This window comes from Pleuronectes platessa, chromosome 7 (assembly GCF_947347685.1).
Source record: "Pleuronectes platessa chromosome 7, fPlePla1.1, whole genome shotgun sequence".
Taxonomy (NCBI): Eukaryota; Metazoa; Chordata; class Actinopteri; order Pleuronectiformes; family Pleuronectidae; genus Pleuronectes; species Pleuronectes platessa.
The window spans coordinates 16,534,782-16,558,813 of record NC_070632.1 but is presented as its reverse complement, the minus strand read 5'-3'; the positions used below and the strand labels follow the sequence as shown (position 1 = coordinate 16,558,813).

The 24,032-nt window shown below is 41.9% G+C and overlaps 1 protein-coding gene across 5 annotated transcripts; it reads right to left on the bottom strand.

The window, feature by feature from the left end:
- Positions 1-33: 33 nt before the first annotated feature.
- scamp5a (secretory carrier membrane protein 5a) lies at positions 34-17,702 on the bottom strand. 5 transcript variants are annotated; one of them, XM_053427942.1, is made up of 7 exons: positions 17,367-17,702; positions 5,758-5,838; positions 5,467-5,586; positions 4,478-4,634; positions 4,289-4,390; positions 3,594-3,711; positions 34-3,019 (listed from the first exon to the last, which is right to left on the bottom strand). In XM_053427942.1, the coding sequence occupies exons 2-7, from the start codon at positions 5,762-5,764 to the stop codon at positions 2,831-2,833; spliced, it is 693 nt and encodes a 230-aa protein (XP_053283917.1). In that variant the 5' UTR covers positions 5,765-5,838; positions 17,367-17,702; the 3' UTR covers positions 34-2,830. The 5 variants fall into 5 exon arrangements, with proteins under 5 accessions (XP_053283917.1, XP_053283918.1, XP_053283914.1 ...); XM_053427943.1 differs by lacking the exon at positions 17,367-17,702 and adding an exon at positions 16,961-17,259; XM_053427939.1 differs by lacking the exon at positions 17,367-17,702 and adding an exon at positions 14,844-16,950.
- Between the last annotated feature and the right edge of the window lie 6,330 nt (positions 17,703-24,032).

The window sequence follows — 24,032 nt, the reverse complement described above, 5'->3', positions numbered from 1 at the left end:
ACATCTGCAAACTCATTCAATAACAAAACCAGATGCAACAAGAACTCTTTAATATCTATCAGGGTAAGACCAAATAATACAAAAGTAATACACAAAAATGTATTCCTCATTGACTTCACTCATGGAGACACAGCCTCCTCTTTCTTCTAATTAGAGCAAGTTTCCATTTGTTTATCCACAGCAAATATTTACCTCATTTCATGTAATTATATATTTATATCTACTCATGATATAGTACATGGTAATAATACATATCAAACAACATACAGCACATGTGGGGACGTGGGGGAGTTAAATGGGAGATGGCTTCCAGAAGCTTTGATACAGCGACATGAGGTGAAGTCAAATGGAAGTTCCTGCTACACGAAAACTACAGCTGCAATTTCCATAAACACGTTGACTGTGCTGTATGCACATGTGGCAGACTGATCCAAACACCCACCACGAGTATTAACTTTACTGCTGCAACAGAGAGGATTTCTTTGTTTGTCTTTGTGCATAACCTTACACTTTTAGATCTAAACGGTGTGCATTTGCTAACAGATGAGCATGTGAATGGTATGTTTTACTAATATATCTACTGTATGTGCATCTGCTGGTGAGAATGTTATGCAGTTGTAAAACTATACTAGTGGTGTCCATCTTTGAAAAAAAAGGGCCCCTGTTTCATTTTTTTATTCATAACCCTTTATGTTATGGTTGGAAGTATTTGTCTCCATATTTGAGGCCCGCACAACAGAACCCCTCTCAATCCTATTAATTCTACTGTTTATAATATATTCATGTTAGTATTGCTACACTGTGATTCACTGTGAATTAGGTTTGCACTGATGTCAACAGGTAACCCAGTGCAAACATTACTTAAGATTTTCACCCCAAAAAATTGAATAAAGAAAAAGAAGTTTTCCACAGACATGTAAAGAAGCAATGAACATGTTCGTCACACTCACACACATATCATCAAAAGAAGAAAAACAAGGGTTGGTACAAAAAACGCCTAAAAAAGGAAAACAACGAACAGCCTATTGAATACCACATCATCACGATCAGACGAGACGATTCACAGGTTTTGAAATAACGAGCATTCAGATACTTCACATTTGTTTCAAGTCTAATACTGTTTCACTGTAATAACCATCTACTGAGTGTCGAAGATTCAAAGTGACACGAGGTGGAAAAAAACTAACTTTTTCATGACGCTGTCTCCGAACACGTCAGGCCTCACGAGGGCTCTCTCACTTTCACTTTAAATAATTGTCTTGAATTTTATGTTCTATCTTTTCTTTTTTATAAATGTCATTATCACACCTACTCATGGAATAACACCGACAGCCACGAAATGACACACTAAGGCCTGAAACCCAGAGCTTCAGAAACAAGTAGCCATTTAAGCATTTACATGTAGGGGTTTAGTGGAAGAATTGGCCAAGGGAGGAAACATCCATCACTTCATACAATGCTATGACCACCGACAACAATAACTATTAATATTTACTGTATTGTTCAGCCTGCAAGCGTTTTGGTTTTCTGTCCGTCTTGACCTGTACAACGATGACTTTGGAATGTTTTATCCAAAGAACTGCAATCCTAAATACTGCATGTGCTTCACTTGATCATTGTAATGATAATTCCTTTAACTGAAATCAACCTGCTCAAAGGAGGTAACGACAAAACCGAACACACCAAAACATAGAAGGATTAAATAGTGGTGAAGAAGGGAGACAACGGCCCAAGACGCTGACACTTTAAGGGCTTTACAGGTGTAGAATTTAAAACCAGCTATCACAAATTTCCTGAGAATGTGACATTTTCTGAATTTAATGGAATCGTTGTCAAAAAAGAAGAGATATAAAGCAGGTCCTTGAAACATGGGTGTAAAATGTTTCTACTGGATTTAAAAGCTGAAATTGCCGCTGGGTTATTTTTTTTGATTCTGATTAAGATTTGTTCAAATGTAACTTTTTCTTTTTCAATTAAAAGAATAGATTTAACATACAGATATTTGTTTAAAGGACAGTGTTTCTCCTTAATAAAAGCTTCAAAGTTTTATTACACACAAATTTTAAGGAATAATTTTGGGAATTATTCGCTTTCTTGCTAAGACTTGGATGAAAAGATCAATTCCACTCATGTCTGTATGATAAATCTGACTGCTAGCCTCTAAGCACAGAACTGAGACTGTAAATAACCATTTCAGCTTTGTCAAAATGCAAAAAAACATTTAAAGCTCACCAATCAATCAATATTTTATCACTATTAACATATTAAATCTTGTTTCGTTGAGTTGTATATTTTTTGTAATATTTGAATAGTCTTTACGCTAACTTACGCTAATAACTAGGGTCAAAATTGTTTTAGCATTTGGTGACGTAGACATGCTTACGAAATAGCTGTTGTATTTTTTTAAAACATATCAAAAATGAGTGTTTTAAAAGTGTGGCTTCAGGCGGAGGCAGAGAAGTCACCCTGTGTCGACCAAAGATGAACCGACCTAAATAAACTGATGAAGCTCAGGGGATTAGCATTAGCTATATTATATGTCTCCATTAAAAAGCAACACACGCACTGACCAGCTAAAATTGAGCAGCATAAGATATTTTAAAAGAAGAGGCTTTTTAATAAACGGCTGATTTAAATGTGAAAGGAATATAAAAAGGAATAACTCAAAATTCAATAAAGTACAATCCCACAAGAAATATGACTTTCCTCTACATTGTTCGTTTTAAATTCAGCTTGTACAGTATCATAATGAAGGGCACCTAGTTCTGATTTGTGTTAATTGATCCCTTTTTATATCTCTACCACTCTGCAGTCTGGCCCCGCCTCTGTCCTACATTGGGTCGTCGTAGTTGTAGGTGGGAGCTGCTGAGTACTGGTCCTGCTGTATGGCGCCCTGCGCGGCACCCATGGCTGCCTGCTGAGCCGCCTGTTGCACGTGGGGGTTCTTCCAGGCCCCGGTGGTCCACTCCTCTTGGGCCTTACCCAGACTGCCCCCGCTACCGCGGTAGAAGTTATGAACCTATAAAAGACAGCGCATGAGATTTGTGATGGACAAAGTATTTTACTATCCTTAACGTGTTAAAATAAACCAGAGTCTACAGTCTAAAGGTTGATGTGAAATTATACTTTTTGCTCAGAGATCAACACTAGTATATATTATGGTTTGTTTTTACATTTAGTTATTTACCCATAGATGTTTTGATCAAAAATTAGATTTTTAAATTGTACCTGTTGTATGATTTACTGCTATAACATCTGAGGCAAGAAAGGAAAGATGCACTGCTAGCCAGTTAGCACGTTAGCCAGCTGGCTGTTTTTTCTTTCTTCCAATTTATTTAATTTAGTTGAATTTACTCAATTCAAATAGATTTATTTTTTGGAATGTAAAGTTGTTTGCAAATGTGCAAATACATTTGCTGCATTCATGTCATTTTGGATAGTTGGTCGAGATGAAAAGATTAACCATGGAATGAGCATTCACACAATGAACCTGGTTGTATTATTATAGGGTTGGGGCCAGTGTCGGAAAAGGCCACACAATGTGCAACATTTGTTTTCCTGAAAAAAAGTAGACAGAATACAGAATAGGTCACCTTTGAGAGGGCAATGACGGAGAGCACAGCCACTGCAGTGAACATAATGGTGGGAATCAGCATGACCACAGCTGACCCGATGTTGGTGCTGAAGAAGGTGATGGTAGCCAGCCAGCCACTGGGGGGGGGGGGGGACAATAAGAGAGTCAACATCATCGTCACAAACTAATGACAAAACACGAATACAATGATGCATTAGTGGTAGCCACATATTTGGAGAATTGTTTGACAGGACGTAATCACTGTTACAAATCATAACTTTTTGTAGCCATTTTTTTACACACTGACAAGAAAATCCCATTCAAGGTTGGTATGCCCATGTTGTTAGCAAAGAGAGCAAAGAAAGGTAGAAAAACACACTGCTAGACAGTAAGAATATTTTTTATTCCACTGTTTGTATTGGTGACTCGAAAAATATCATGATTATTCATGGCCTTTTGCTGTGTATTGTGTCGCTGAAGCTCAACCAGTAAAGCGCTAACCCACAGGGGAACCGGACAGATTATGGGACAAGAAACGTTGTTTAGGACCACAACTCCCATGATCTTACTCTGCTTCACAATATCCTCAAACTAGGTCTTTTGTTTTCGTTTTGATAGAGAGTTCAATAGAGGCAAAAGGTAAAGGTTATATTGTTTTTATTGAATCGTGTAAAATTTCTGTTTTTGATTTAACAATCCACTGAAAGTTCTTACCACACTCCCCAGCCTGGAATGCCAACAGTCTGGATAATGCTAATCACCACCTGGGCCATGAAGACGAAGAAGAAAGCCATAAAGTTGAACGAGCTGTCTGTCCTGCACAGAGAGAAGAACAGACGTCCTGAGTGATGTGATTCAGCAGAAGCAGACGGTGTGTGTGTGGTCAGATTGGAATCCGCTCACTTGAAGGCCTTGTAGATGGGCCTGAACCAGCACACATAGGAGCATGGGGTGAAGAGGATGAGCCACAGGAAGGCCATTCCGAAGTTGGTCGCTCCACCACCTCCGCACATCCAGGCCAGACAGCCAATCAGATTCACAGCCAGTGTGGCACTGTTCACTGTCAGCAACGCAGGGGAGAAGCAAAGAGGAACAGAACATGACAGACTAAGGATAAAAGCTCCATGGTAGATATACCCACACGTGCATATCAATGATAACGCAGCAGAACTGAATAAAAATGAATTTCAGCTAATACTCAAAGCTACGGTTCATTTAGCACACACAGCACACCAGTTCTACTCAACCAGTACCAAACGTATAGACTATTCTACTTTTATACCAGACTTACGTTCTTGGTTTGAAAGGCAGAACCTAAGTGGTAATGAAACAGATACCATGATGCTCATGAGAATATCACAACTTGAATCATTACTACTATCTACTGTTATGACTAGGGCTCAAACTATGGTTTATTTACAGATTATTGATTGATTCATGATTAGTAATTGGATCTATGTAATAATAAAAATCATGCAGTAAATTATAAATACTATTATCTCATTTTGAAAGAACAACAGACCAAAATAAAGGGCATTTTCATAGATAGCAGTAGATTCTCACATAGGTGGAACCAGAGAATATGTAGCAATTTGCTTCTTTTTTTTTAAATAACAAATATGTCACATGAGTGTAAACACAATATTTCAAGCTCTATGCAAAAAAAGCTAAGGAGAATGGAAAAAATTATGAATTTGGCTGCGTGCCCTGTGATGAGACCAGTCAGTCTGGTCCCACAGCTTTACTGGACTGTCTGACTCATAATATTTAGGGTAAAACAAATTGACATGAGAGATCAGAAGCGGTGCACAGGTTAACAGCTCCTATAGCCACACTAATCCAACCTGTGAGCCAGTAGCCGGCACACAAACTCTTACTGCAGGCACACTTACAGATCCACAGGTAGTAGAGCCTCTTGCACATGGTGCGACGCTGGTCTGGGATCTCACTGAAGTCTTGGTAGAAGCATGGCTTGAGGGGGATGAATCGAGGCAGGGGAGGGAAGTTGTTTTCTACGATACAAAGGCACAGTTTAGCAGAGCTGCCCACACACGCTGAATTCACACTTAGTCATGATAGCGGAATGGTGGATTACAACTGAGCCTTATACATGAGTTGATTGTGCACTGTCCAAACACAGTACATCACAAGCATGCAGCAGCTGAACAGGAAGCCAATCTCACCTGCCATGATGAGTGCTCAGTATTTCCCTCCACTTGCAAAAAGAATCGGAAACTTCAACACCAGCTGCCTTGAAAACCAGACTGCAAACAACAGAGCTGATATTATTAGGTGCACATGTATTTCCTTGTTAGCCAACAGGCCACAGTCCTATAGGCCTCCTCCCTGTGGAGCACCGTGCACACACTGTCTTCATTACAATAAATGACATTGAATCCCCTCATGATTTGATCAGAGGTGGTGCCCAGGCCTTTGAGGGCATCCACACATCTGGGAGCATCATTCATTGGGTCGACATGATGAAGGTGGGTTTCTCCACCACGTATTACAGCTGTGTGGGGTCTGTGCTCGCTCTGACTACCTCTGTGGCCTTGTCGTGATCACCATTCATAACCTATGTGGGTACAATAGGCGTGTAGCGGGCCTATAGAGATTATACACAGGACCCTGGATTTCAGGTGTTAGTTTTATTGCTATTACCTCCTATTGATTACATCAACTCCACTAAACGTCATTTTGATTGTGTTTGCAAACCGCATTTCAACGCTCGTGATGGAGGATGTGGCAGCTGCTCTGAAGGGCATCATTCTCCCACAAATCATAGCGACCCCAGCCACAACCAAACGCGCTGATATTGGTTGATTTAATGCCCAGTGATCCGAGCATTGTCCGGAATGTGTGATTCTCCTGGACGATGACAGGGATGCTGCGTTAGTGCATCGTGATATCCCAGACGATGGAGAAGCGTCCTTCAGCCTGTGCGACACGGCGCCGCCGCCTCCTCCTCCTCTTCTCCATCATCCTCCGGACAATGATCGGCACAAACACAGACTTGGATGATTCACTGAAGCCAGATAATCTTTTTTATTTAACACACTGAATCCCTTTGCCCTCCCCCCATCTCTATCTCTCTCTCTCTCTCTCTCTGACTCTCTCTTCTCCCTGGCTGCAGAGTAATGAATGGAAAATGGTTAAAGCGCCTTACCGCCCGTTCAGTGCAACAATGTCGCCACAATCCCTGTTCGTTTAAAAAGCATCCTACGGATTCACAGCAGAGGAACGTGGCGCTCGATGGGACAAATGAAGTGTCTTTATCCTCAGATGATGGTCTGTCCGGGAGTAAGAGGCGGCCACGTGACGTCAGATCTTTTCCTTTCACGCACGCATCTCCCCGCCAGGGTGGGAGCATAGGGGCGGGGCCTCAAGGAACACAACAAGGGATTTGTTGCTGGACAGAACCAACCAATCAAAGAGCAAAATCATTTCAACAAGGCCCGCCCTCTCTGTGATGCTGTCCACAGTGCTGAAAACGAAGAGGCCTCAAACAGAAGGATCTGATTGGCTGCCTTTTAGCTACTATCAGGTGTATATATATATTAATATATGGTGTTCATATTCATGTATACTTCTTCATTTATTTTTAATGTCCTATTACTGCTTTTATGTTTTCAAGTTTTCATGTGACAAAATGTAACTTTTTCATTTGGATCTCGACATAATTGCACCCACTCAGAATTAAAATGTAACCAGTGCTTCCACGACTGATACCACATCCTTCCATTAAGTTTCATGATAATCAATCAAGTAGTTTTTGCATCACACAAACACAGACGAAAACATACAATCTCCTTGGTGGGGGTAAAATCTCTTTATGTGATTTGATGTTGTGGTTTCTCATTTGTTATGTTTTGTGATTTGACGTTTGGATTTGCACTTCAAAGCGACCTTATTTACAAGCTCTTTGACAGATCTGCTCTGATGTAGAAGAATGTCTCTGTGATACAAGAGGGGGAAACCTGCAGGATGTTTACATGTATAAACAAGTAACATCTGGATTTCTTAAGGCTTTTTATACCACACAAAATGAAATGCAAAACCTGTTTCATGATCATAGAGGTGTGACAGTATATGACAAATATAACCAGCAGGGAATAAGCATTGAATGAATTTCCATGCACATGATTTTGCTTACATTTAAATCACCTTAAGTAAATCTAATTGATTTAAAATATATTAAATGTTCATATCTGATCTAAAAATAATTCATTATTATTAAACTATATCAGGCTGCACAATATGTGTCTTATAATAAGAGGTAAAGGAAGTCGACTGTTCTCTGGAAGTTCAAGCTCTGTGATGCAAATACTACTGCAAATTCTATTTAAGTTGCATACTGAATAGTCAACAGATCACTACCAGAGGAGAAGCAAAGATGGTTCATATGGTAAAAGTTTGCAAACAGGGAGGTGAGGAATTCTAATGGACAAGCTTTGGTTTTGTGTGCCATTGAAGGACTGTTGCAGAAGAAGGAGCTTAAGTTGCAAGGTTTGAGGGGTTCTGGGGAGATCCAGACCCATGATGCAATCTATGCTGAGACTTGGTTACTTACTTACAAATTAAAAAACAATTTTGATAAAAGCAAGGTTCGAATTATCTTTTTGTCTCTAAGGGGTCTCTATCTCATAAAAAAGTTGGCGCACCACGCACATAGCCTACCAAGGCTAAACAATGAAATAGCCTAGGCGCGAGCAGCACTTTTGCGCACGGTAGGCATAGGCTGTATATAACTTGACACATGCACACAACAGACAGACAGGTTCAGGTCGTTTTTTTTAGAAGGGTGAGCAATTTGGGGCTGATTGGACAATGCACAGTGGAAGAATAATTCTAATAAGTCTTCTTTGGCGAAGGATCAACCTTTGCCGCACCTCAATGCTTACATGGTTTGAGAAAAAGTCCCAATTCTGACTGTGAAGGTCTTCTGACTTGTCTGAGCTCATTTGAGCGATATATTGTAAAGCAGGAGCAGTGCGTCAAAGTATAAAACATGTCACTTCCTGTTGCCAGTAGGTGGCGCTGTGACGATGAGTCAATATTAACATATGGCTCTGATCAGGGCGGCACTGTGATTGTGTGAAAGAGGTTTGAGGCTGATCGGACAATGCACAGAGGAGTTATAATAAATTCCTTTTTTTGGGAGAATCGTCGAACTTTGACGACAAGCCCCGGTCACACCTTGTGACATAAGTTGTGTCTCTGGCTGTGTGTGGGAGAGCCCCTTGGCATGATCTACTGCCACGATCGGTTAAAACAGACAGAATTGCTGCATTTTAGGGGGCGCTGTTGATCCATTTTTCCACAACCATTTCTAATTGAAGTCGGGTACAGTGCCAAAGGAGTGGCAAACCGGGGTGGTGGTTCCCCTGTTCAAAAAGGGGGACCAGAGAGTGTGTACCAATTATCGGGGTATCACACTTCTCAGCCTCCCTGGTAAAGTCTACTCCAAGGTGCTGGAAAGGAGGGTTCGGCCGACCGTCGAACCTCAGATTGAAGAGGAACAATGCGGTTTTCGCCCCGGACGTGGAACTACGGACCAGCTCTTCACTCTCGCAAGGATCCTGGAGGGGGCCTGGGAGTATGCCCATCCGGTCCACTTGTGTTTTGTGGATCTGGAGAAGGCGTATGACCGGGTCCCCCGGGAGAAACTGTGGGAGGTGCTGCGGGAGTATGGGGTAAGGGGGTCTCTCCTCAGGGCCATCCAATCTCTGTACTCCCAAAGCGAGAGCTGTGTTCGGGTCCCTGGCAGCCAGTCAGTTTCGTTCTCAGTGGGTGCTGGTCTCCGACAGGGCTGCGCCTTGTCACCAATCCTTTTTGTGATATACATGGACAGGATATCGAGGCGTAGTCGTGGTGGGGAGGGGTTGCAGTTCGGTGGTCTGAGGATCTCGTCACTGCTTTTTGCGGATGATGTGGTCCTCATTGGATCATCGGCTTGTGACCTTCAGCACTCACTGGATCGGCTGGCGGCCGAGTGTGAAGCGGCTGGGATGAGGATCAGCACCGCTAAATCTGAGGCCATGACTCTTAGCAGGAAACCGATGGATTGCTTACTCCGGGTAGGAAATGAGTCCTTAGCCCAAGTGAAGGAGTTCAAGTACCTCGGGGTCTTGTTCGCGAGTGAGGGTACTATGGAGCGTGAGATTGGCCGGAGAATCGGAGCAGCGGGGGCGGTATTGCGTTCGCTTTACCGCACCGTTGTAACGAAAAGAGAGCAGAGCCGCAAGGCAAAGCTCTCGATCTACCGGTCGATCTTCGTTCCTATCCTCACCTATGGTCATGAGGGCTGGGTGATGACCGAAAGGACGAGATCGCGGGTACAAGCGGCCGAGATGAGTTTTCTCAGAAGGGTGGCTGGCGTCTCACTTAGGGATAGGGTGAGAAGCTCAGTCATCCGTGAGGGACTCGGATTAGAGCCGCTGCTCCTTTACTTAGAAAGGAGTCAGCTGAGGTGGTTCGGGCATCTGGTAAGGATGCCCACTGGGCGCCTCCCTTGGGAGGTTTTTCAGGCACGTCCAGTGGGGAGGAGACCTCGGGAAAGACCCAGGACTAGGTGGAGAGATTATATCTCAACACTGGCCTGGGAACGCCTCGGGATCCCCCCGTCAGAGCTGGTCAATGTGGCCCGGGAAAGGGAAGTCTGGGGCCCCCTGCTTGAGCTGCTCCCCCCGCGACCCGACCCCGGATAAGCGGATGACGACGATGAGATGAGACATTTCTAATTGCTTAAGAATAGGTACAATTCACCAGTCCTGACTCAAGTTTGAGAGTATTTTCAAGCCTTCAAAAATCGTTTTTAATCAAAAAAAAAAAGCAATAGGGCACTTTCGGTACTCAGTCCCTGTTTAATTTCATTTTAAGAAATACAACCTGCACCATCGGCTGTATGTAAATAGATCTGCACACAATGTAAAAAATGCAAACAATAAAAAGTGACAGTATATTGTAGAACTGTTAGAGGACTCACTGATGAAAGGAATAATGCTGAAGCTCCAGAGCCATACTACAGACCAAACAGGTGGTTTAGAATAGGCACTATAGCCCTTCAAACTTGAATGTTCATTTGTACCATTAAAAATATATTTTTAATTTAATGTTAAATGATGGCTTCAGCCCAAACATGGTAACTATATAATTAATAAATTATTATCAATTAATAATAGTATGCATGCATTGCATTACTGCACATATAATTATATGCATACAACAAAATGACCAAAGCTATGATTTGAAAAGTAAAAAAATGTCATTGTGCCCTTCAAGTCTTAGAGAAAAGATATATCAACTTCTTTGTCTTTTTATTCTTATTTTTTCAGTTTATTGGCAGGTCGTCAACGTCATAGTGCTCTATCATCCTATACTGTGTTGGTGCAACGCAGATCAAAGGTCCTATTCCACCTTGGATTCTGGAACTTTTGATGATGTCGTAAAGACATCACTTAGACAAAATCAAAGGCATCACCATGTCACATTCAAAGAGGAGGAATGACATCAAAAGATTTAACCTTGATTTCCACCTGTCTATATACTAGACAAAGATAGATGGTGTTATGAGGTGATAGAATGTCGTTTGACGAACTTTGCCGAACAAAGGCTCAAGTTAGCAGAGTTGACATAGTTCCAAGATTCCTCAGAACCCCTCCTGAAAAGATTAAAGTTAAAGTCAGCAAAGTTTATATAGTTCCAAGATTCCTCAGAACCCCTCCTGAAAAGATTACAAGGATGCCTGCAAAACAATCAACCGAGAACCTGTTCCACAGAAGGAACAACACCTGTGTGAAACCACCAGACAATAAGGTAAGCTTAATTCATAGCCTACTTGTAAATTCAATTCAATACAACCTATTAACATGATAGTTTGAAGATATAAGATATTCAGATAATTTATTAGTTACACAAATTCCCTCTGTTTTCTGCACACTCAACCTTCATTGATCAACTAGAACTTTCAAAAAATCCAATTGGATTTCGGTTACATCCAGCAAGCTCATGCAGAATCTGGCACTAGGGTCCAGCGGAGACTCCCACTGAGGCAACCAATCATGCCTTCCCTGCAGAAAACACGAAATAGGAAACCTTCTGACGAAAGATTACCCATGTCCTCTGAATGTAAGTTTGTTTTCAAAATCCTGAGTTCTGTCTTCTCTGATTTCCTTATGAGAACATGAAAATGGCAATCTTTTTCCCCCATGTGCAGATGTTCTGAGGAATTTCGTGCCATATTTGACAAACTATGAGCAGACAGAGATAAGTAAATACAAACAGGTATGGTACCTGGGAAAGAGGACAACAAACAAGATTAGGTGCAGCACCCAGAATCCACAGTTATTCAACTTTGGCTTCGACACTGAGGAGGGACTGTACAAGGCAGTAAGTGCTCAAATCTTAACTGTACAAAATCAAACTATTGATCCATTCAATATACCGAAAAAAAAGAAAAAAATCAATGCAGCTATAATTTCATTGTAAATTTTTTGTTTTACAGTCAATTTTCATCATTTGTTTTACAATTATTTTAAACATCCCAGCATATCACTTCTGAAGCAGTATATACAGTGCCTTGCATAAGTATTCACCCCCTTTGGACTTTTCTACATTTTGTCATGGTATAACCACAGATTAAAATTTATTTCATCGTGAGTTTATGTAATGGACCAACACAAAATAGTGCATCATTTGGAAGTGGGGGGAAATATTACATGGATTTCACAATTATTTACAAATAAAAATCTGAAAAGTGTTGAGTGCATATGTATTCACCCCCTTTACTGTGAAACCCCTAACAAAGATCTGGTGCGACCAATTGCATTCACAAGTCACATTTGCAAGTCACATAATTAGTAAATAGGGTCCACCTGTCTGCAATTTAATCTCAGTATAAATACACCTGTTCTGTGACGGACTCAGAGTTTGTTGGAGATCATTACTGAACAAACAGCATCATGAAGACCAAGGAGCTCACCAAACAGGTCAGGGATAAAGTTGTGGAGAAATATGAAGCAGGGTTAGGTTATAAAAAAATATCCAGAGCTTTGAACATCTCTCTGAGCACCATAAAATCCATCATAAGAAAATGGAAAGAATATGGCACAACCGCAAACCTACCAAGAGGAGGCCGTCCACCCAAACTGAAGAGTCGGACAAGGAGAAAATTAATCAGAGAAGCAACCAGGAGGCCCATGGTTACTCTGGAGGAGTTGCAGAGATCCACAGCTGAGGTGGGAGAATCTGTCCACAGGACAACTATTAGTCGTCTACTCCACAAATCTGGCCTTTATGGAAGAGTGGCAAGAAGAAAGCCATTGTTGAAAGGGATCCATAAAAAATCCCGTTTGGAGTTTGCCAGAAGTCATGTGGGAGACACAGCAAACATGTGGAAGAAGGTGCTCTGGTCAGATGAGACCAAAATTGAACTTTTTGGCCTCAATGCAAAACGCTATGTGTGGCGAAAACCCAACACTGCCCATCACCCTGAGCACACCATCCCAACAGTGAAACATGATGGTGGTAGCGTCATGCTGTGGGGATGCTTCTCTTCAGCAGGTACAGGGAAACTGGTCAGAATAGAGGGAAAGATGGATGGAGCCAAATACAGGGAAATCCTTGAAGAAAATCTGATGCAGTCTGCAAAAGACTTGAGACTGGGGCGGAGGTTCATCTTCCAGCAGGACAATGACCCTAAACATACAGCCAGAGCTACAAAGGAATGGTTTGGATTAAAGAATGTTAATGTCTTAAAATGGCCCAGTCAAAGCCCAGACCTCAATCCAATAGAGAATCTATGGCAAGACTTGAAGATTGCGGTTCACAGACGGTCTCCATCCAATCTGACTGAGCTTCATCTTTTTTGCCAAGAAGAATGGACAAACCTTTCCATCTCTAGATGTGCAAAGCTGGTAGAGACATACCCCAAAAGACTTGCAGCTGTAATTGCAGCGAAAGGAGGTTCTACCAAGTATTGACACAGGGGGGTGAATACTTATGCACCCAACAGATGTCAACTTTTTTGTTCTCATTATTGTTTGTGTCACAATAAATTTTATTTTGCACCTCCAAAGTACTATGCATGTTTTGTTGATCAAACGGGAAAAAGTTTATTTAAGTCTATTTGAATTCCAGTTAGTAACAGTACATAATGGGAAAAAGTCCAAGGGGGGTGAATACTTATGCAAGGCACTGTACATGTTTAATCATTTGTTTTTTGTACTTATGGATATGCTTTTATTTATCTTTAATCCACAGATTGTCAATGACCACTTGGCCTACCGCTATAAAATCTTGGCAGTTATTGGAAATGGCTTCTCTGGAGAGGTTCTCAAATGCTATGATTATAAGACCAAGCAGTTTGTGGCCATCAAAGTCTTTCGAAACAAAGACAGGTAAGGCAATGGAAAGCCAAGTCACGATGATGAAGGTCATCAGCGATATGTTTGAGTTAATTAAATGTTAGAATATGTTGTTATTTCTTTTAAAAACAGTTGTTTTTACAGATTCTCACTGAAACACACGCAGTTACTTTTTCTCAGCTCTCAGGTGAATCTCATGTTCTTTTTGTGGTTAAGCTCAGTACAAGTTGGTTGATGGACTTTGAATTGGTTATAGGACTGATAGGACTTGTAACAGTCCCTACAATATAGAGCACTCCCTTGATTTCTTGAGTGGTGGGATCCTTGAAGAAACTGTTTGTGTCCTTTTCTTTTTGTCATGCAATGTTTTATATCTTTTTCTTAGCATACTGATAGTATATCCGCTCCCGCCCCTTGTGATGCCTTTCTCCAAGGCACTTCTCTCCCCAAGCCATTCGCTTTCATGCTGCCTTTTTTTAGGGGTTGTTGGTAGTAATCCTGTGAACGTTTCATTATGACATTTTCTATCCTGTTGCTGTAAATCAGGACGCTCAATTTTTCCAGCGTCTTCTCTGCTGGCCCATGGAACAAACAAAAGTACCACTCGTATAAGGCGGGAACTCGTGCTTTTGTTGTATATAATACTTCAGATTAAAAAGGTTTTTCATGTCATATAGTCACACATATTATTCTCTGTGGTTTTTCAGCGTTCTTAAGCTGGCAAAGTCGGAAATGAAGGTTTTGAAGGCCCTGAAAGAGAGTGACAAGAATAACTCAGCCAACATCGTCCACATGAAGGAGCACTTCAACTTCCGCCATCACCTCTGCATCACTTTTGATCTCTATGAGTAAGTTCAGAACACATATTGTTCTCTGTGCAGTGAAATAATAAGCAATAAGCTTACCTCTCACATTCATTTTCAGTGGAGACCTGTATAAGGTGATGAAACGTAAGGACAAGCATCAAGTCACAGAGGACGAGCTCAAAGGGTACACTGTAGCCATCCTGAAATGTCTGCAGCTGCTCAGAAAGAAGAATATTGTCCATGGCGACCTAAAACCGGTAGGAATAATAGTTCAGACCTTGTAAAGTTATTTTAGCCACACTTCAACTGTTTCTAAAGAAGAAACAAGACAGAAAAAGTTTACCTATCAATGGCATCCATTGAGTACATTTACTGAAAGAATGTTCTTGCACCTGAACCCACTATATGTAATGGAATAGGTGTCACTACATGGAAACATGAGACACATTAGAGCAGTGTATGGTCTATTGACATTATGTGTTGTATTTTGCCCACGGGGGGAGGCAAAGCTATAAAATGTCCAACATATAATGATTAAAAGTAAATCATACTGCAGAGGCTAACATTGCTGTGGTATACTGTTCAATTATTCCATGCATGTACTACAGTCTAGATAGATACTAGATAGACAAAGATGACAAAAAAGATGTGCAAAACATGAATGGGGCAGCTTTTGAAATACTTCATCTGTCCATAAATACAAAGTTAAAGAATAATTGTCCCTGTGTGTTATTTTTCAGGAAAACGTCCTGGTCCGCAAAAAGAATGATGAGAGGCAATCAGCAGTCATTGACTTTGGAGGGAGCTTCTTTACGACTGAAAGGGGTGAGAGAAATTTTGTAATGTTACAAAGTGACTAAAAATAAGACAATAGACAATAAAGACAACATTAATAAACATTTACCTGCATCTTCCTCCACAGATAAACCTCAAGTGTTCACTCTGAGCTACATGTCTCCAGAGCTGCTGCTTGGTAAAAAGTGCAGAACGGCCATTGACATGTGGAGCTTGGGTTGCATCGTAGCTGAGCTCCACCTCAGTCAGCGTCTCTTCAAAGGACCTGACACTCATTCCATCTTCAGCAGCATAATGGAGGTAAAATGCGTCATTATTCCTTCCATTCAAATTGTTATCATATTCTTTTGACAAACGTGGAACTTCTATAAATGTTTGAATCGAACTTATTGCAGTTACTAGGTGTCCCTCCAGAAGAGCTGCTGGAAGGCTCGCCCCAAAGGAAAAAGTTCTTTGGTAAGCAAAAGAAACTTGTACTTTAATCTTCTCCTAGCTGCTTTTTCACATAATGTTCTCAGCATTGTAGGACATTGTAAAAATCACCTGCTAACCTCTCCTGGTTTTGCAGACTCTAATGGGAACCCAAGACGGATGGAATCTACACAAAAATTGAGGACCTCTGTGGCCAAAAAGCTGAAATCTAAGGATGCCGATTTCATCGATTTCATTGAAAGCTGCCTTGAGTAAGAACACTCTCAGAAACATGCATGAGGTTGTCATTGTGAAGATAGGCCTTTAAAGCAACACTATGTAAATTGTATTGAGCAAAAACGCCCTCTGCAGCCACATAGGAAGATTCATTTTGTCTGGCCTTGTGTTTTTCATGTGGTTTCAAGGGGTTTTTATGTAGAGGGAAAAAAAACCAAGGCTATCAATATGTTCACCAGAGCTCTGATTGTAATCCAACTCACTGAACTGAAACACAACTGAACAGTGGATATTACTCATGATATAAACAAGGTTGCATAGTGATACTTTAAATATAACATTCGTGTTAATATAGAATTCGTATCTCATCCATCCCAAATTAGAATCTCTTCATTATGTGCATGAATCTCATTTTTTAGATATGATCCAAAAAAGCGCATGACACCAGACCAAGCCTTGCGCCATCCATGGATTGGGAAACTCTTCGAACCGAAAACAAGTTCTCGATTAAGTAAGTCCTTACTGCTTTCACACCTACAGCACTTAAATATGTCAGCAGCGGTTCTCTAGGGGGTGAATCCTGACTTAGTCATGCCCTGACTTTGTTAGTACCAACAGCAGGAAGACTTTGTCCAGTTCTGAGGTGTATGAACAAATATATGAAAACTGACATTCACACATAAGTGACGAGCATATTGATGTTGTAAATGCTGTGCCTAAGTGTTTTTAGATCAGTGTTATCTTAGTCTAATAGAAATACAATGTTTATTTACCCTTTCTTGTCCACTTCAACTCAGGTGATAAAGCGTCCATCTGCACAAAAATACCCATCATGCTGAGAAGGGAGAAAAGGGAACCCTTAAGGCTGCAGCCAGTCAAAAGTTTTTTATCGCCAAAGCCCATCTTTCAAAACAATCGTCAATTTCAACAAAGGGGATGCTATTGCTAGCATGGCACCTTGAGCACCAGAGTTTCCTCTTCCTTGGGCCATGGCCCAAAGTTATTGGCAGATGCCCAACAACTGGAGCCACAAACCAGCCAGCAAGACCACTTCGCTTGACTTAGAACAGAACATGATGTCAGGATTATGTCAAGTAGATGGACCCAGCAGCAGAGATGTTTAACAAAGCGTATTTAATCTAAAAATCAGAAACAAAACAAAAGCACAAGGAAGCTTACACGAGGCTCAGGACATCAGGACAGGGCAGGACAGGAACGCAGAACAGAACAGCAACATGGAACATAATCCACCAGGACGACCAGAGGAACAAGAACAAGCACAAGTACAAGAAACACTGGAGAAAAACAGGAAGCTAAACAGACAATCTGACAGAGGACAAGGGGAAGGACAGAGGCTTAAATACACACAGGGAAGGCAGGGGTAATTGGCCAAAGGTGCGACACATGAGGAGTTAGAAAGACAATCACCAAGACAGGAAGTGAAAACAGAAACAACCCACAAGGAACAGAGACTACAAAATAAAACAGGAAACAGAAAACACAGAGGCTGAAATAAGCACCTGGCGCTCAAAGGCAGAGTTCTGAGGCCCAGAAGGGCGGTCAGGAGCCAAGCACGGGAGCTCCTCAGGCGGGTGGTCCGAAGACCGGTCAGGGGCAGAGGGCAAGAGCTCCCACCTCAGCCCCGGACGTGGGGCAGGAACTGGAGCTGGCACCGCGAGGATCTCTGACGCCGGAACCAGAGTCGCGTCTGCCGGGACCCTCCGGCGTGGGACAGGGACTGGAGCTGATACCGCAAGGACCTCCGACGCCGGAACACAGGGGACGTCAGCCAGGAGTCTCCGGCGCAGAGCAGGGACTAGAGCAGATGCAGCGAGGACCTCCGACGCCTGAAGAGGAGAGACGCCAGCCGGAAGCCTCTGGGGCCACGGAAAACGCAGCTCATCAACCAAAATTCTAAATAAAAAACTTGATCCTGAAACTAACTAATCTCCGCTGAGTCCATATCTTGGTCGGATTGTACTGTCAGGTTTATGTCAAGTAGATGGACCCAGGAGCAGAGATGCTTAACAAAAAGCGTATTTAAACTAAAAGATACTTTAACTGAAAACACAGAGGCTGAAATAAACAAACTAAACTGACAGAACATGACACATGATAAGGGAACTTTCCCCCGTCTCGTGGACTGGTAACACAACCAGGCTTATTATGCTAGGCTATGGACAGGGCTGTTTAAATTCTACCAGTGTGATGTTAATAAGTTTGATTTGTAGGGACGAAAGAATCGACTCGGTAACGAATCGCGATTCTTATGAATGGCAATTATTTTATTTATTTTTAGACATATATTTATTGGTTTTATACGGGGCGATATATGGGGGGAGGACCAACCTCACCACAGAGCATGTTGTCCAGCTCTTGTTTTTGCACAAGAATCTAAACATACAGTGGGGCAAAAGTATTTAGTCAGCCACCAATTGTGCAGGTTCTCCCACTTAAAAAGATGAGAGAGGCCTGTTATTTTCATCAAACCTCAACTATGAGAGACAAAATGAGAAAGAAAATTCCAGAAAATCACATTGGCTGATTTTTAAAGAATTTATTTGCAATTTATGTCGGAAAATAAGTTCTTGGTCAATAACAAAAGTTCATCTCAATACTTTGTTGTATACCCTTTGTTGGAAATGACCAGTGTTGGGAGTAACGCGGTACCAAGTAACGCGTTACTGTAATTCCACTACTTTTAGCGGTAACGAGCATGTAACGAAGTATTTTTTTAAATCAAGTAACGCAGTTACAATTACTGAAATTTAAATGAGTTCGTTACTCGCGTTACTCTCTTTTGTGAAAAATGAACACTTGCCGTGACTGGTGATGAGTCACGGCTCTTTATTTAAACATCACATCGAGGCGCCGTAGAAAACACCGTAAAACTAGAAGACAACAAGTAAACAAACATTTACAAAAATACAAATACAACCGTTAAAACACCTTAAAATCAGCTAAACAAACAAAGAACCGCAGTAGGCAAGTTTGACAGGTTAACGTGACAGCGACTCCCGTTCCGCGGTACATGTAGCAAAGGGACTTAAACCAGCTTCGTACCTCATTCCGCTCGGCGAGGGGCGTTAAACGAGGATAAACCGTCCGTAAGGTAGGGAAACCGTACAGCTGACGTCCTGTCGTTTCCTGCTGTTACCGTCATGACGCAGCTGTACGGCAGGTGTTTATGTCTCACGGTCGGAGCGGAAGCGAGAGATTAGTTGTGTCTATTAAATCTGTCCGCTCCGTGAGAGCTCGAATCAATCAATGAGCATTAGACCACATCATGGCCGGTGCGGATAGAATTAGCTTTCTCTCCTGGAAGTATGGACATTACTTTTCGCTCGTCGAGATTAAAGACAAAAATGTAGTGGTGAGTTGTAAATTATGTGCAGGTGGAAATAAGCTATCCACATCTAAGAATAGCAATTCAAATCTTATGAAGCACCTGTTGAAACAACACGCTTCGATAAAGCTAGTAGCTAAAGACCCCAGCCCTACAGATGCTGAAGGCGCCACTGCATGCAAACAACCAAGGCTAGACTTTACACGGACTGCAGTGCAGCCGATAAGCCAGGCAGAGCTGAATAAATTAATTTCTAGGTATGTTGTCGATGACATGCATCCTCTGTCAACTGTCGAGTCAGTTGCCTTCAGGCAACTAATAAGCAAAATTCCAGTGATAAATGGAGGCTCAGGGACCAGGCAAATGTGCAGGAAGACGTTTTCCAGCTATTTAGACAGAGAATATGAGAAAATGCAGGTCGAGCTAAAAAAAACATTTGAGGATTTACAACATGTGTCTACCACAGCAGACATCTGGACTGCTTACAATAAAAGCTTCTTAGGTGTAACTGCACACTGGATTAATCCGAACAACATGCTACGTGGGAAATCAGCCCTGGCATGCCAGAGATTCAAGGGCCGACACACGTATGACATTATTGCAACCGAAATAGACAACATCCACTCATCCTATGGCCTATCTTTCAAAGTGACAGCAACGGTTACTGACAATGGCTCTAATTTTGTCAAGGCGTTTCAAATGTACCAGCCACCTGAGTCAGACACTGAAGATCATTTGGAGGAGGATGAGGCGACTTTTACAAACATTGGGGATATGCTAGATAATGTTGTCGATGTCAATGACGTGGTTTTACCCCCGCATTACAGATGCGCATCGCACACATTGAACCTCATCTCATGCACTGATGTCGATAAGTGGCTAATGTCAAAGATGGAAACGAAATCTATCTACAGAAATGCTATCACAAAATGCGCAGGGCTGTGGAACAAGGCAAGTCGGTCAACGGTGGCTTCGGAGATTGTCAACGATGTTATTGCTAAGAAGCTGCTTGTACCTTGCACCACCAGGTGGAATTCGTTCTATGATGCGGTAGCTCGAATTTCTGATATACCTGTGGCCGAATTGAATTCAATATCCTCCCAACTTCAGATGAAATGCATCAGTGAAAGGGAACATCAGGTCCTTAAAGAGTATTGTGTTGTGATGAAGCCACTCACTCTGGCTCTTGACATTCTGCAAGGAGAGGACAATTGTTTTTACGGAACACTCTTGCCGACTCTGGAGACATTGATGTCTAGGACTCTGGAATTAAAAAAACACCTTGCAATCCTTGATGGCCTACCAGAGGCAATTGTTCAGGTAAGAGCTGCTATTTTATTTTGCATTTATATTTATCCAATCAATGGCTCAGTTGCATTTATTTGTGTCTAGATAATGTGACGTATTTATAAGTGCAGGTCAATGTAATAGTGACTGCTCTGTAGTCAGATTTATGCTATATGCCAAATACGCATATTGTAAAAAACACTTGTTTTTAAGACTTGTTTTGATACTCTTGTTATGTCTTTTGTGTCATGTATTTCAGGCAATCAAAACAAGATTTGCACGTGTTCTTGAGGATAATGATGCTCTACTGGCTGCTGCAACCCTACCCAAGTTCAAGTTACGTTGGCTGCATGACCAGGAGAGGAAGGACCTGGTAAAAGCAAGTCTAGTAGCAGAATGCAGAAAATATGTCCCAGAGCAGGATGAGCACCCAGGGGAAACCCCAACAACACAGCGCCGGCCATCTACCAAAGAGGATGATTTCTTTAACTTTGATGAGACTGAGCAGGATGCCTATGTCTCTGTTGAAAATGAAGTAGCTGATTACTTTAAATCAGTGGCCACAGGGATGGACACTCTGAATCAGTTTCCCATAATAAAGAAAGTATCACTTAAATATAATGCAGCCACTCCATCCAGTGCCCCGGTGGAAAGACTCTTTAGCCTTGGGAACCTGATTCTCTCTCCTAAGAGGAATAGGCTCTCAGACCAAAAGTTTGAGAAGCTTCTCCTCTTGAGGTACAACAAGTGGTTTGAGAGCTAGCAAACCACTTGTTGTACCTTGTGGCTACTGGTCAGAGGTGAGAGATGAGACTTTAGCCCATTTTAACGTTTGTTGAGTATCTGGTCTCTTATCTCTATTTAGCTTTGCCTTATGAGGCATGTTTGTTCAACCATTTTGTTAACCTTTTGTTAAATCATATATTCAATTATATGCAGCACCTCAAGGCACCTTTGTTTTCTCTTTTAATAAGTGTTATTACTGTAGGCCAATCACTTTTATTTCATTGGGCCTAATGTGATAAAAAAACACACTGTTAAATGACTGAGACAGTTATTTTGTATTAAGTTAAGTTTTAAAACTGGACTTTTGTACTACTTCTTGATTTGAAGGCCTGTTACCCTGTTGTTTACAATAAATAGGTCTAAAAAATATGTTTATTGTGTTTGACTGTTCAGTACTGTTCATATTCATTACATTTAAAAAGCAAACATAAAAGTAACTTAAAAGTTACTTTCCCTAGTAACTAATTACTTTTGATGAACAGTAACTGGTGAAGTAACTCAATTACTTTTAAAAGAAGTAACTAGTAACTATAACTAAGTATTAATTTTCAGTAACTTGCCCAACACTGGAAATGACAGGGCAAACGTTTTCTGTAAGTCTTCCCAAGCTTTTCACACACTGTTGCTGGTATTTTGCCCCATTCCTCCATGCAGATCTCCTCTAGAGCAGTGATGTTTTGCGGCTGTCGATGGGCAACACAGACTTTCAACTCCCTCCACAGATTTTCTATGGGGTTGAGGTCTGGAGACTGTCTAGGCCATTCCAGGACCTTGAAATGCTTCTTACGAAGCCACTACTTCGTTGCCCGGGCGGTGTGTTTGCGATCATTGTCATGCTGAAAGACCCAGCCACGTTTCATCTTCAATGCCCTTGCTGATGGAAGGAGGTTTTCACTCAAAATCTCACGATACATGGTCCCATTCATTCTTTCCTTTACACGGATCAGTCGTCCTGGTCCCCTTGCAGAAAAACAGCCCAAAAGCATGATGTTTCCACCCCCATGCTTCACAGTAGGTATTGTGTTCTTTGGATGCAACTCTGCATTCTTTCTCCTCCAAACACGACGAGTTGAGTTTTTACCAAAAAGTTCAATTTTGTTTCATCTGACCATATGACATTCTCCCAATCCTCTTTGGGATCATCCTAATGCTCTCTAGCTAACTTCAGATGGGCCTGGACATGTACTGGCTTAAGCAGGGGGACACGTCTGGCACTGCAGGATTTGAGTCCCTGGCAGCGTAGTGTGTTACTGATGGTAGCCTTTATAACTTTGGTCCCAGCTCTCTGCAGGTCATTCACAAGTTCCCCCCGTGTGGTTTTGGGATTTTTGTTAACCGTTCTTGTGATCATTTTGACCCCACGGGGTGAGATCTTGGGTGGAGCCCCAGATCGAGGGAGATTATCAGTGGTCTTGTATGTCTTCCATTTTCTAATAATTGCTCCCACAGTTGATTACTTCACACCAAGCTGCTTACCTATTGCAGATTCAGTCTTCCTAGCCTGGTGCAGGTCTATAATTTTGTTTCTGGTCCTTGGACAGCTCTTTGGTCTTGGCCATAGTGGAGTTTGGAGTGTGACTGTTTGAGGTTGTGGACAGGTGTCTTTTATACTGATAACGAGTTCAAACAGGGGCCATTAATACAGGTAACGAGTGGAGGACAGAGGAGCCTCTTAAAGAAGAAGTTACAGGTCTGTGAGAGCCAGAAATCTTGCTTGATTGTAGGTGACCAAATACTTATTTTACCGAGGAATTTACCAATTAATTCATTAAAAATCCTACAATGTGATTTCCTTAATTCTTTCTGCCCATTCTGTCTCTCATAGTTGAAATGTACCTTTGACGAAAATTACAGGCATCTCTCATCTTTTTAAGTGCGAGAACTTGCACAATTGAATAAATACTTTTTTGCCCCACTGTATCCAAGCACTAGCTTTGCATAGCCTACAACTAGGGATGGGCATAATTAATCGACGATAGATTAATTGATCATTAAGAATTTCGTCGATGAAAAAAAAATTTCATCGAGAAATTCGCTAATTACACATTTGACCACGGGGGGCAGTGTTTGAAAAAAAACGCCACAGTCCTACTCAGTTTCCTGCGACTGGCTGCGAGTTACCGTGTAGTTCCATTTCCAAAGTAAACATGAAGAGGTCATGGCGAAGTGTTGCATGGGACCATTTTGAGTTAAAAAATGACTTGGTTCACTGCCAATACTGCGAAGCTATCCCAGAGACTGGGGGAGACAAGGAGCCTGCGTTGTCTGACACGGACGAGGGGAGCGCAAACACCGGCGCCGCGGCCAGGCTAGCCAAGTTAGCACGGAGCTACCTGTGTATCACGGCGACGTCAGTCCCATCAGAGCGGGTTTTTCGGCGGCTGGACTGACGGTCACCAGGCTGCGTTCGCCTCTGACCCCAGAGC

What these genes read in the sequence shown, in the direction of transcription:
- scamp5a (XM_053427942.1), bottom strand. An exon ending in GCTCTACTACCTGTGGATCT is followed by an intron (nt 4,635 to 5,466) that starts GTAAGTGTGCCT and finishes CGTTGCTGACAG; the next exon opens with TGAACAGTGCCACACTGGCT. An exon ending in CCCATCTACAAGGCCTTCAA is followed by an intron (nt 4,391 to 4,477) that starts GTGAGCGGATTC and finishes CTCTCTGTGCAG; the next exon opens with GACAGACAGCTCGTTCAACT.